At 37.9% G+C, this 14,835-nt stretch overlaps 1 protein-coding gene across 1 annotated transcript in view; it reads right to left on the bottom strand.

The window, feature by feature from the left end:
• BCAS3 (BCAS3 microtubule associated cell migration factor) overlaps positions 1 to 14,835 on the bottom strand; it is a 586,026-nt gene that overhangs the window by 400,824 nt on the left and 170,367 nt on the right. The window contains exon 15 of the mRNA XM_070774269.1: positions 12,399 to 12,492. Coding sequence (XP_070630370.1) covers positions 12,399 to 12,492 — 94 coding nt within the window. The remainder of the gene's footprint in view (positions 1 to 12,398; positions 12,493 to 14,835) is intronic.

The raw sequence follows: 14,835 nt of genomic DNA on the forward strand, positions 1-14,835 counted from the left end.
TGTGATCACTCACCTAGAGCCAGACATCCTGGAATGTGAAGTCAAGTGGGCCTTAGAAAGCATCACTACGAACAAAGCTAGTGGAGGTGATGGAATTCCGGTTGAGCTATTTGAAATCCTCAAAGATGATGCTGTGAAAGTGCTGCACTCAATATGCCAGCAAATTTGGAAAACTCAGCAGTGGCCACAGGAATGGAAAGGTCAGTTTTCATTCCAATCCCAAAAAAGGCAATGCCAAAGAATGCTCAAACTACCACACAAATGCACTCATCTCACACGCTAGCAAAGTAATGCTCAAAATTCTCCAAGCCAGGATTCAGCAATACGTGAATCGTGAACTTCCAAATGTTCAAGCTGGTTTTAGAAAAGCCAGAGGAACCAGAGATCAAGTTGCCAACATCCGCTGGCTCATCAAAAAAGCAAGAGAGTTCCAGAAAAACATCTATTTCTGCTTTATTGACTATGCCAAAGCCTTTGACTGTGTGCATCACAATAAACTGTGGAAAATTCTGAAAGAGATGGGAATACCAGACCACCTTACCTACCTCTTGAGAAATCTGTATGCAGATCAGGAAGCAACAGTTAGACCTGGACATGCAACAACAGACGGGTTCCAAATAGGAAAAGGAGTATGTCAAGGCTGTATATGTCACCCTGCTTATTTAACTTCTATGCAGAGTACATCATGAGAAACGCTGAGCTGGAAGAAGCACAAGCTGGAATCAAGATTGCTGGGAGAAATATCAATAACCTCAGATATGCAGATGACACCACCCTTATGGCAGAAAGTGAAGAAGAACTAAAGAGCCTCTTGATGAAAGTGAGAGAGGAGTGTGAAAAAGTTGGCTTAAAGCTCAACAATCAGAAGACGAAGATCATGGCATCCGGTCCCATCACTTCATGGCAAATAGATGGGGAAATAGTGGAAACAGTGGCTGACTTTATTTTTCTGGGCTCCAAAATCACTGCAGATGGTGACTGCAGCCATGAAATAAAAAGATGCTTACTCCTTGGAAGGAAAATTATGACCAACCTAGACAGCATATTAAAAAGCAGAGACATTACTTTGTCAACAAAGGTCCATCTAGTCAAGGCTATGGTTTTTCCAGTGGTCATGCACGGATGTGAGAGTTGGACTATAAAGTAAGCTGAGCGCCGAAGAACTGATGCTTTTGAACTGCGGTGTTGGAGAAGACTCTTGAGAGTCCCTTGGACTGCAAGGAGATCCAACCAGTCCATCCTAAAGGAAATCAGTCCTGGGTGTTCATTGGTAGGACTGATTTTGAAGCTGAAACTCCAATCCTTTGGCCACCTGATGCAAAGAGCTGACTCATTTGAAAATATCCTGATGCTGGCAAACATTGAGGGTAGGAGGAGAAGGGGACGACAGAGGATGAGATGGTTGGATGGCCTCACCGACTCAATGGACATGGGTTGGGGTGCACTCCAGGAGTTGGTAATAGACAGGGAGGCCTGGCATGCTGCGGTTCATGGGGTTACAAAGAGTCGAACACGACTGAACTGAACAGAAAACATGTTGAAAGGATACTCTGAAGTGAAGTTGCTCAGTCATGTCCGACTCTTTGCAACCCCATGGACTGTAGCCTACCAGGCTCCTCCGTCCATGGAATTTTCCAGGCAAGAGTACTGGAGTGGGTTGCCATTTCCTTCTCCAGGGGATCTTCCTGACTCAGGGATCGAACCCTGGTCTTCCGCATTGCAGGCAGACGCTTTACCATCTGAGCCACCAGGCAAGTAGGGGAATTGTTAGCCAATTCTAAATTCACATCGCCAGGATGGCTCAAGTCACTCCTTGTTCAGGGATCAGAAGATCTATCTCCTGTCTATTTTGGAGTACTATCTCTACCAAGCTGTGTTGGCTCTTTAGAGATATCTTGAGAAATCTTATTCCCAGATACCAGATTTTGAGGGTGTTCATTAGAATGGCACTCATTGGTCCTGAATAGGTATCTGAGACCTCCCAGGGGCTCACAGGTGTATTGAATGTCCTCTTTTGTTTTCTTCCACAGCTTGACTAGTGAGTAGTGAATCCAGGAGTCATGTCCTGGTACCTTGACTGCTGTGGGGGTAGAAAGTATTACAGGGTAGGGGCCTTTCCATGTGGGCTGGAGTTGAGCCTTTGGGGACCCATCTTTCCAGACTTTTTAATTAGGACTTGAGTCACTGGAGCATACAGTGGTGACTCCTTAGAATATTTTGGGTCCTTGTTCATACTCCACAAGCGTATATCCTGTTGGGACTGTCCAATGGCCATGGTATAAGACTGGAGGGTCTGAACCTCTGGATCTAGGAAGAGGTCACTGACATAAACAAAAGGTCTCCCATAACATCTCATAAGGACTAAGACCAACCTGTTCTTTAGGGGCAATACAGATGTGGAGGAAAGCTATTAGTAAAGCCTCCTTCCATCCTGGGAGGTCTCCTGGGTTATGTTTTTTATCACTGATTTTAAGAACTGGTTACTCTAGATGAGTATAAATAAATTAAAAACTAGGATGAGGGAGGTTAACAACAAAGAAAACAACAAGTTAATATTTATTAAGGTTTCACTATATTTTAGGTATTGTTTTAGATGACAGTACAGCCCTCATTTTATTGATGAGGAAACGAAAATACTGGGAGTGATCCAAGCAGATTAAGTAACTTGCCCTATTAAGTAGCCAGGTGAAGGGGGGACATGATATCTTACACAGGGTCAGGTAAGTTTTCCCAAAATGATACTTAAGATGGGACTCAAGAGACACTAGGGCTTCCTTGGTGGCTCAGACAGTAAAGAAACTACCTGTTATGCGGGGGGAACCCGGATAGGATCCCTGGGTTGGGAAGATGCCCTGGAGAAGGGAATGGCTACCCACTCCAGTATTCTTGCCTGGGAAATCCCATGGACAGAGGAGCCTAGTGGCTCCTTTGCAAACCCAAAGAGTCAGACACAACTGAGCAAATAACACTTTTAAGAGATAAACAAGAGGCAGGGAAATGAACATTCCAGGCAGAGGTAAAATGATGTAACATGTTTAAGGAGCTGAAAAATCATAGAATGGCCAAATATGGGAGAAAACATGTTGATCAAGTTGAAGTGGTAAGCTTGTGCCATGCTGTAATACTTTTAGACAATTCACTCACTAATAAAAAGGTTGTTGAAAGATGTTTGTATCATTAACATTTCTTATAAAATATTTGAATATCTTAAAATGGAAGTAAACATGGAACATGATACAACAATCATAGCTGAACAGAATAACCCAGAATTGGGCTGGAATTAAATAAGACTTTTTAAAAACAAGAATAACTGAATGATTCTCATACATACGGTTATAGAATAAATGTCTGTAGAGCCCCTAAATTCCTATAATGAAATGCCAGAAACCTACTGGGGTTATATGTGGAGTTTGGGGTGAGAGCTATACGTGAAGTGGGTGTGGGGGGGGGGTGTATCTATGGAAGTAATTAAGTTTACATGAGGTCATATGAGTGAAGCCCTGATGTGGAGAGTATTAGTGTCCTCATAAGAGACAGCACAGAGATAGCTTTCTTTCTCTCTCTCCCTGCTCCCTTGCATCAAGGAAAGGCCACGCAAGGACACGTTAAGAAGGTGGCCATTCGTTAGTGATGAAGAAACACCTCAGGAGAAACCATCAGCCAAACCTTGATCCTGGTCTTCCAGCTTCAAACACTGTGAGGAAAGAGATTTCTGTTATTTAAGCAACCGAGTCAATGGTATTGCCTTCTGGCAGCCTGAGCTAATACATGTTCACAGGTTATTGTCTAAACCACGTATCATAGAAAGCATTTTACATGCTAAAATGACCACTAAATAGTCTTTTGGGCTGGATTTATAAAATCAAAAGAGGCTGTTGTTCTTGCTCTATGAGAAACTGATGAAAAAAACAAATCAAAGTTATAAAAAATACTATTAAAAACTAAGTTCAATACAAAGCAATTAAAAGTAGCTGCTCTCACATTGAGCAGAACAGAAGAAAGAAAAAGGGTTCAAACAGGTGAGGGTAAGGACAACTCAGTAACCCTTTAAATAATTTTCAGTGGCTCCATTTGAGCTGATGTAACAAATCAGAACACTGCCCCCACAAAAATACAACTCTGTACGCAATTAATCAAGAGGGATAAGATTAATAATGCCAAAAGCTGTGAACAAAGAGAGCTGACAATAGCTGAAAGAAGAAATAACCATCAAACTAAACTATCAAATCTAGTTGAAATAGTCCTCAAAATTATGGGCAAAATACAGATGCTGACAGTCAGAAAATGTTAAAAGAAGTCATCTTCATCACAGAAACCAGAAACAGCCAACGGAAGTGTGTTACTTAGTAAAGTACAAAAGTAATTCAAAGGAAGAAGGATAATATCTTGGAAAAAATGATGAAGTAGCAAAAACAGGGACCAACCATGACCTAAACCTGATACATTATACATTAAAAATAACACAAAAATATTTAAATTATAAATTTAAATATAAATGTGAAACTAACATCCTGTTAGAAAATTACATAGGAGAAAATCCTTGCACCCCACCCAGACTGGTGACCATTTCTTAGACATGAACACAAAAATACAACTAACAAAATTTTTACAATGTATTTGACAAAAAGCTAAGAATTTTGCTCTGCAAAAGACCCTATTAAAAAGATAAAAGGAAAAACTTCTCACTGGGAAAAAAGATTTCCACATCACATATGTTAGAGAGGATCCATAAAATAGAAAATGATGAGACAACCAAATGCTGGCAGAGAATGAGGATGCAGAGAAACCATGTCTAGAGGATTAAAGGGAAGTTTGAGAAGAATGTCTCACCAAGTAGGGGACATCAATAGACAGATAACATTATCAAAATAAACACAAATCTGGAGTTGAAAAGTACAGTAATTGAAATGAAAAATTCGATAAAGGGGCCCAAATAGAAAATTTAAATGGCAGGAAAAAATCACCTGAAATTATCCAGAATGAGAGGAAAAAAAAAAAAAAATGAAGAAAAATGAACAGAGCCTTTGAGATCTGTGGGAGGTAAGTCTACGGGAGTCCCAGAAGGAAAGAAGAGGGGGGAAAAGACAAAGAAACAATGACTGAGAGGTCCCAAATTTCATGAGAAACATTTAGGACAGTGAAACTTTTCTGTATGACACTATAATGGTAGGTACATGTCAATAGTCATTTCTCAGAACTCGTAGAAAATACACCACCAAGAGTGAGCCCTAATGTAAACTATGGACTTTGGTTGATAATAGTGTGTCAGGATGGGTTCATCACTTGTAAGAATAAGATCACTGTCAGGTGGAGGGTGGATAGTGTGGGAGACTGTATGTGTTTGGGTGTGGCATGCGGGCGGAGAGAGGGGGAAGGCAGAAATATGCGCGCGCTCTGTACTTTCCATTCAATTTTGCTGTGGACCTAAAAGCGCTCTAAAAGATAAAGCTTATTAATTAAAAAAATAAGTTCCCTAGAAAATGTTACTCATTGTGTATCTAAATAATTGAAAGCAACAAACTTACACCACCCCTACTGAAGCTGCCCTGATCTAAGCAGGAGGTCTCTCTGGCACTTCTAAACAAATCATAAATGTTGCCATTAAAATATTTGTTTTAATTCAGGACTCAGAGTCACAGCTAATAAACAAGAATGGGAAGGAGAAATTGAAAAACAAACTGAATACAGCTGCTGAACTAAAAGTTTCACAACTCTCTTTAATGGTATCCCTTAATCTCTTTTCTGAACAGGTTCCACACAAGGCCAAACTGCACGCCACCGAGTCAAGCAATCTACATTTTCTCCTTAATTTCCTTAGCAGTGTTTTTCCACCATGTAAATTGTTTTTAGAATTTCTTAGGAGTTGGACAACATTCCTGGTTTGATCCTGGATTTTGATATCCAGGACATTTTAGTAACTCTGTGATCTAAAGATAGCCTCTCTAAATAAAAATATTTAACAGTGAGATATATACAGGTAAACTAGTTAGAGAAAATCAGATTTACAAACAAAAGACAGGCAATCAACTTTTCTTGTATGTTTTGTTTCACTTACTTTTCTAAGTGAACTTCCCTATACTTTTCTAAGTAGTACCAACAAGTACTACTCTTGTTATTGGCCACAATGCAGACCCAAGGAGAAAATCTTTAACCAAATAGAGAATTACTGGAGTGCCAGTTAAAACTTGCTGAATATAAATAAATTTTGAAATATACATTGGATCCATGTAAGGAAAAACTGGGGTGTTACTGGAGGATCTACAAGTTATATTTTGAAAGGGCCAATTTAATTTTTAAAAAAAATGTGTGTGTGGCATGGGATTTAAGTTAGATGCCATTGTGCGTCCCCGCTGAGTGTGCTAATTCACTTCAGTCATTACAACTCTTTATAGAGAACTTAAATCTTGATAGAAAATACATTTGGTCTCCCCAAAATATTTAAGTGTTACAAAAATAATTACAGGGAAAAACAATAACTACTAAGGTATTTACAAACAGCAAAGAAGCCTCTTGACTCAAATATTTTGTACATATGAATGTCTCAGTCTGAGAGTGTTAGAATAAACCAAGAAATATGATATGGAAATTAAACAAGCAAAATAAAATGTGACCTAGTGACAGGAGCTGGATAACAGGTAGTCACAGCTGAGTCCAACGCCTTTCTCTGAGAAGCTGTTCAGCTACTGAATAGCTAAGACAAAATCAAGGCTTTCAAGTCATTGAGAGTTGAATATTTCATACATACACTTGTTCATACTCAAGCAATAAAATTCATGTTCTGAGCAGCAGAAATACTCAGAAATAAACAATAAATAATTAAGATGAATTGTAAGCAATGGCATGAAATCTGTGCCTATCAGCTTCTATAGAAGATCCTGCAAACCAGTTTTCTGAGTGCTTGCTGAATTATGAACCCATCATTTCATTCAAACTTTTAAACAGATACAAAGCAGAAATGATGACACACTGAAAAATTAATCTGCCACATAATAAACTGATGAGTCCACTGTACACAGCCCTTACTTCAAAATCTGTGTCAGCCGTGCCATATTTTTCTTGCCTCATTCATTCAACAAATATTTATTTATTTACTAGGGACTGAATCCTTATTTCCAAATCATCTTTTGGCTCCTGTTTAGAACTGGCTTTCTTTTGAAGAACTTTCCCCAAAAGCAAAATAGCAAGTTAATATTCATCTCCTAGCATTCTGTCCTTGCTCCACAAAGGACTTGTCTTCCTTTTTCCTTTTTTTGGAAGTCCCTATTCCACCAGCAGACTCCATGGGTAGGTACTGAACCAGGCACTGCGAATGAAGTCTAGCTTGCGATGCGTTTAGCTGAAACGAGTGAATGCATAAATGGGCTCATAAACATTTTAGTGCCATGAAAATTTTCAGCAATATGATGAAGCCTAAGAACCTCTTTCTCAGAATAATATTTTTTAAAGGAAAAATACTTAGGGTTATTAAAATTGACATGCAGCAGAATATGTGATTTTTTATTAATAGTAATACATTAAAATACAGGCTCTGCCATGATTTTGAACCGTTGCATTAATTAGAGAATTATATAAATAACATCAAAAAGATATGAAAATACCCATCATTTATATTACAAATTCACAAAAAAGCTAATATTTCAGTAGTTTATTATACATATTGATAAGTGAAAGAATTTTCATTAAAGGTTAAAGAAAACAGGGCTTCCCTAAGCAGCTTAGACAGTAAAGATTTCGCCTGTAGTGCAGCAGAAATGGGTTGGATCCCTCGGTCGAGAAGATCTCCTAGAGAATGGAATGACCACCCACTCCAGTATTCTTGCCTGGAGAATCCCATGGACAGAGAAGCCTGGTGGGCTACAGTCCATAGGGTCACAAAAAGTCAGACATGACTGAGGGACTAACACTTTCACTTATCACTTTCACTAAAGAAAATAAAGATGTGATTTTTTTTCCTAAGTTCACATACTCTCTAAATATTCTCCGTGGACCTCACAGACCCAGGTTAAGAAGCTGTATTTTAGATTCAAGAAGAAATGTAAGAGATCCTAAAACTCATAAAATATCAAGGCTTCCCTGGTGGTCCAGTGGTTTAGAACTCACCTGCTAATGTAGGGAACATGGGTTTAATCCCTGGTCTGGGAAGACTCCACACGCCAAGGGGCAACTATGCCTGTGTGCCACAATTACCGAGTCTTACCCTAGAGCCCGTGAGCCACTACTGAAGCCCACACGCCCCGGAGCCCGTCCTCCTCAACAAGAGAAGCCACCACAGTGAGAAGCCGCAACCACAACCACAAGGGAGCCCTCACTCTCTGCAACTCAAGAAAGCATACACGCAGCAACAAACACACAGAGCAGCAAAATAAATAAATTTTTTTTAAATGTTGACAATTCTCATAAAATTCTCTTTCTTCCAAGAAATTGTAAGATTCGGTGTGAGACTGAATAAAGATACAACAGTATAAAATGTCGATTTACATGTGTCGAGGCATTACATACCAAAGGAAAGATCAAAGAAATAATTGATATTGCACTTCATTAAAGTTAAATACTTTGATCTTCGAAAACCACTTCAAGAGAATGAGAAGACAAATCACAGACTCGGAGAAAATATTTACAAAACACATATCTGATACAGGACTGTCATCTAAAACACACAAAGAACACTTAAAACTCATCAATCAAAAAACCAACAAACCAATTTAAAATTGGTCAAAAGACACAGATGGCTCAGTAAATAATATATACAGATGACAAACAAAGTATGATACAATAGAATATTATTCAATGCTAAAAAGAAATGAGCAATGTAGGCATGAAGAGACATGGGAGACTTGAACACATATTAGTAAGTGAAAGAAGCCAATGTGAAATGGCAAACTATGTAACATTCCAACTGTATGACATTCTGAAACTATGGAAAGAGAAGAAAGATCAGTGGTTGTCAGGACTTGAGAGAATGAGGAATGAACAGGCAGAGCAACAGGGACTTTGTTCGACTGTTCAAACTACTCTGTACAGCACTACTGTGACGGGTTGCTGCTGTCATTGTTTAGTCACTAAGTCATGTCCAGCTCTTTGCGACCCCATGGACTCCTGCCCACCAGGCTCCTCTGTCCGTATACTTCCCAGGTAAGAACCAGTACTGGGGTGGGTTGCAATTTCCTTCTCCAGGCGATCTTCCCAACCCAGGGATCGAACCCATGTCTCCTACATTGGTAGGCAGCTTCTTTACCAAGGAGCCACCAGGGAAGCCCTTATAATGGTGGATACATGCCATTATCTATTTGTCAAAACCTTGAATGTATAAGACCAAGAGTGAATCCTAATGTAAACTGGGACAGACAGGCTAGCAAAAAAATATTTAAAGAAATTATTACTGCAAGATAAATTATACAGTTATACAATTAACATGCTAGGAACAGAGCAAAGTACAGGACCTACACAGCACAGGGAATTATATTCAATATCTTGTAATGACCTACACTAGAAGCTGAAAGAGAATATATATATTATACAACTGAGTCATTTTTCTGTGTACCTGACACACTGTAAATCAACTATACCTCAATAAAAAAAATAAAATTTTAAGTATAAACATAAACAACTTTAATCTTTCCATTAAAACATAAATTTGGGAGTTAAAACATAAATCAAGTGGCAAATGTAAACAAAACTATGAAATCACAGAAATTTATGGTCTTCTAGAACTAACTGCTACACGATGACAGAGGTAACTACAATATCCTTTAAGTTATGTAAGTTGTTTTTATAACAATGGAGATTCACAGACAGGAAAAACTACAGCTTCAAATGTCTGAAGCATCCCAACTCTGGCCATATGAAACACATATTAACACAAAGGAGATCTGACATAACAGATGGACTATCAAAAGTGAGTCAGAGTGGTTACTCTAAGAAGAGTACTGTAAGTGACATAACTTCCAGATTGTTTCTTCAAATTCAACTTAAATCCCACAACATTCAGAGCATTTAAATAAATCTGTCTTCATTAATTAAATCTATCCACAGATCAACAATTACTACAAAATCTTCCTCTCTATTGAAAATGGCTAATTAAGAGGAGGAAGATTACTCAAATACTTTATATTATCCTCATGATCATCCTTGATCTGAAAAGATGAAAAGAAGGAGGAAAAAGATAGGTCTTTCCATTAGTTTTAACTAATATTCTGCAGAATAAGATATGGCAGTCTCCTCAGACCCACCAAGCAAGGAAAAGTCCACAAACTAATGAAGACTATTTCAGCTCTGAAAGCATTAGAGCAATTTTATCTTTTATTCATAATCAAAGTATTTTTAAAATAAGTCCACAGGAGTGAACTTTCACCACTGGAAGTATTAAACCAATTCCTAACTACGAAAATTGGTAATTAAAGAGGAAGTATAACATATTTACTCTGCCTTTTACATCCAGGAAAACTGTGGCTCATTTCTGGTTAATGAGAGAAAACTTTCTTTAAACAGAGTTAACAGAAGTTAATCAATGCTGAAAATATGATAGAAAAACCACCATTCTATAGCCTTCAATGTATAATAACAAAACTATTAAGTAAAAACTTGTTTCAGAAATGAGACCAAGGGTTCCCTGCTGGTTCCATGGTAAAGAATCCACCTGACGATGCAGGAGACACAGGTTCGATACCTGGTGTGGGAAGATCCCACGTGCCACGGAGCAACTAAGCCAGTGCACCACAACTATTGAGCCTGTGTTCTAGAGCCTGGGAACCGCAACTACTGAAGTCCACGTGTCCTAGAGCCCGTACTCCACAACAAGAGAAGCCACTGCAGTGAGAAACCCGTGCACCACAGCTAGAGAGCAGCCCCTACCCTCTGCAACTACAGAAAAGCCCGTGCAGCAACGAAGGCTCAGCACAGCCAAAAATTAAATAAATTATAAAAAAATAAAAAAATAAAAAAGCAAGAAATGAGGCCAAAGTAACACTCTGCACTTGCTAATCTCCACGAGAGAATTTATTTTCAAAATACAGACATTTGATGGTCACTAACTTATTCATGTGATCAAACGTAGTATTATAAATGACAAGACAGCCTGATTTAATGTATCCCCTGCCAGGATGAAGTGATGTAGACAGCAATATGTAGGAAGTTTGAAAAAAATCATCTTCAGGCCTGAATGTATTTAAAAGCCTTTAAGGAAAAAAAGGAAAACATTATTATAAAGAAAATATATGTGAAAAACGCAGAATTTGGACAAGATAACTAGTCTGGACGTTGCAAGTAAGGGGGGGAAAAGGTGAAAGCTATAAACTGGATTAAAAAGAGCTAAAGAGACATAAACTGGAGAAGGAAATGGCAACCCACTCCAGTATTCTTGCCTGGAAAATTCCATGGATGGAGGAGCCTGGTGGGCTACTGTCCATGGGGTCACAAAGAGGCGGACACAACTGAGCGACTTCACTCACTCACTCACAAAGAGACATAAAACATAAGGAGTGAACTTTAATTAGATCTTGATTTGAATCAGTTAGAGAACTCATTTTTGAGACAGTTGGGAAATTTTAAATTATGACTTGGATTTTAGCTAATATGTGTTGTTTTTCTGAATATAATATACTGCTGCTGCTAAGTCACTTCAGTCGTGTCCGACTCTGTGCAACCCGATAGACGGCAGCCCACCAGGGTCCACCATCCCTGGGATTCTCCAGGCAAGAACACTGGAGTGGGTTGCCATTTCCTTCTCCAATGCATGAAAGTGAAAAGTGAAAGGGAAGTTGCTCAGTCATGTCCGACTCTTAGCGACCCCATGGACTGCAGCCTACCAGGCTCCTCCGTCCATGGGAATTTCCAGGCAAGAGTACTGGAGTGGGCTGCCAGGGCCTTCTCCATATAATATACTATTTGGTTACAAAGTACAAGAAGGGCCTTACTCTTAGAAAATGTATGCTTAATTTGTAGTTGGTAAAATGTCATCACATATGTAACTTACATTCAAACATTTTAGCAAAAGACATACACATTATATACAATGGGAAGACTTGTTTAATCAACATGACATCTGTCACTGTACTGTTTAAAAGGAACATACAGTTACAGAGAAAATGCCATTCACATACATAAGTAGTTTTGAATATTAAAGTCCTTGCCTTATAACACAGAAATAAATGTAATTCAACAGCACTGTTTATGTACTATTCTATATCTACTATTTATCTTTACTACTCAATCACAACTTTACTCAGTAAAATTAATCTTTATAGGATTTCTAAATTTTTATTATAAATTTATTCATTCAATAATCACTGAAAACTACTTACTTAGGTCATATACCCTAACACATATATTTCATATTTTCTATTTCCAAAAAATTGGATAGAAAACTCATAATATAAATAAGGGTGAGGGGAAGGACATACCACTTGTATTAAAAGCCATGCAGCACACTGGTTTTTCATGAGCAGGGAAATGGGCCACGATGCCATCACTGTCAGAGTCCTCGCTCACAAGCACCTGTACAGAAAGGAAGAGGCAAACGGAAGTTAACCAATTACTGACCTTGAAGAGACACAACACCACTACATCCCTGACCAAGTAACAGGCTTCCGCTACATTTGAAGATTATTCTTCATAATACAAGGTGGGCATGCCACTTCAGAAATAGGGAAAAGATGTAAATTGCCCCCAGCGAATCAATCACATAACCTCTAAAAACAACTGGTTGACCTGACTGCAGATGACAATGATTTCTTGAAGCTTCAGTTCAGAAAAAATGAAAAGCCTAAAATCAGCTCTATACAGCTTTATCTAAAAATATGAACAGGAGTTCTTATTGTGTTATGGCCTGCTGAAAAACTCTTGCCCGTGACTGGAACAGAACAGCAAAAAAAAAACACAAAACAAGTTAAATACAAACAAACAGGCATATATATATTTAGGGGAATTACCAAATATTTTTTACTTAAAGTACAAACACTGTGGTCTTTAACCTCTAGTTTTTAGACAGACACAACACTTCTTTGAAAATACTACCAGTAGAACAAGCAGTTTGGTATGTCAAATTCATTCCCCTTCATTTTCTTATAAGCATACTGAAATACAATTTACATTCCATACAATCTGCCTATTAAGAGTGTATTATTCAATTATCCCTAGGGAAAAAAGTTTTAAAACAGCATGTATTCATTTTGCAAAGCAAGCAATTAGCTCAAGAAATTAAAATCTTTACATATCTAATGTTACAAAGGGAACGCCTACTATACCAATATTGGATCATGATATTCAAAGAATTTATCTGAAGCAATCCAGGAAGTAGTCCTACACTGGCAAGGTTAATTTTTCTTTTAGACTTAAAGAGTTTTACAGAGGTATAATTTACATAAAAGTTACTTATTTTATGTTTACAATTCAATATTTTTATATAGTACTGTAACTGTTACAACAATCCATTTTATAGGAATGCCTTTTTTGTCATCCTTTTCCTATCTTAATGCTTTAATTTTCTTGCCTTATTGTTCTGGCTAGAACCTGCAATTCAGTCAAGCTGCAGATTGTCAAATTTTTTGTCTACAGGTCTTGTTTTTATTACCACTATAACCATTTTTAAGTATTCAGTTCGGTACCGTTAAATATATTCACATTGTTAACAGATTTCTAGAACACTTTCACCTTGCAAAACTTAAATTCTATACCCACTAAACACTAAGTCTTCTTTTTCCCTCCTCCCACCCTTAGTGACCACCTTTGAACTTTGTTTCTATGCTTTGACTATTTTAGAAATTCAAAATAAAAGGAAGAATTTAGTGTTTGTACTTTTGTGACTGGCTTATTTCCCTTAGCACAATGGCCTCAAAGTTTATCAACACTGTAACATGTGAAAAGATTTCCTTCTTTTTAAAGGTTGTGTAATGTTATTACACTGTGTGCGTGTGCGTGTGCGTGTGCGTGTGTGTGTGTGTATACATTTCTCTTTATCCATTTACCTGGTGGTGGACATCTGGATAGCTTCTACCTCCTGGGTACTATGAATAATGCTACAATGAACATGGGTGTGTAAATATCGCTTCAAGATCCTGCTTTCTATTATTTTGCACATAAAGGCAGAAGTAGGATGACTGGATCACATAGTAACTTTATTTTCAATTTTTTTAGAAATTTTCATGCTGATTTCCATAATGGCTATATCATTGTGTACTCCCACCAAAAGTTCCCAAGGGTGCCAACTTTTCCCCATGTTTGACAACAGTTATTTTCTGTTCTGTTGATAGTGGTCATCACCTGATAGGCGGGAGATGATACTTCACTGTGGTTTTGATTCACTAATGATTAGTGATTCTGAGCATTTCTTCATATGTTTATTAGACATGCCTACATCTTCTTTGGAGAAGTATCTTGATTCAAGTCCTATGCTCATTTGTTAATTTTAACTGTTGAGTTGTAGAAATTCCTTATTTATACTATATATTAACTCCTTATCAGATATATTATTTACAATGATTTTCTTCCACCCCATAGGTTGCCCTTTCACATGGCTGGTTATTTCCTTTTAGGCACAGAACTTTTAAGGTTTGATGTAGTTCCATTGGTCTATTTTTTACTTTGTTACCTGTGCTTTTGACATTATATGCAAGAAATTATTGCTTGATTCAGTGTATTAAAGATTTTCTCCTATGTCTTTATGCAGGAGTTTAATAGTTTCCGGTCTCACGGTTGAATCTAAAATCATTTTTATATATGGTATAAGGTAAGGGCCCAGCTTCATTCTTTTGCATTAGCTATCCAGTTTTCCCAACCTCATTTGTTGACAGTGTTTCCCCACTGTGTAGTTTTTTTCAACCTTGTCAAAAACATTTTGGA

The sequence above is a fragment of the Bos indicus genome, chromosome 19 (genome assembly GCF_029378745.1).
Source record: "Bos indicus isolate NIAB-ARS_2022 breed Sahiwal x Tharparkar chromosome 19, NIAB-ARS_B.indTharparkar_mat_pri_1.0, whole genome shotgun sequence".
NCBI lineage: Eukaryota > Metazoa > Chordata > Mammalia > Artiodactyla > Bovidae > Bos > Bos indicus.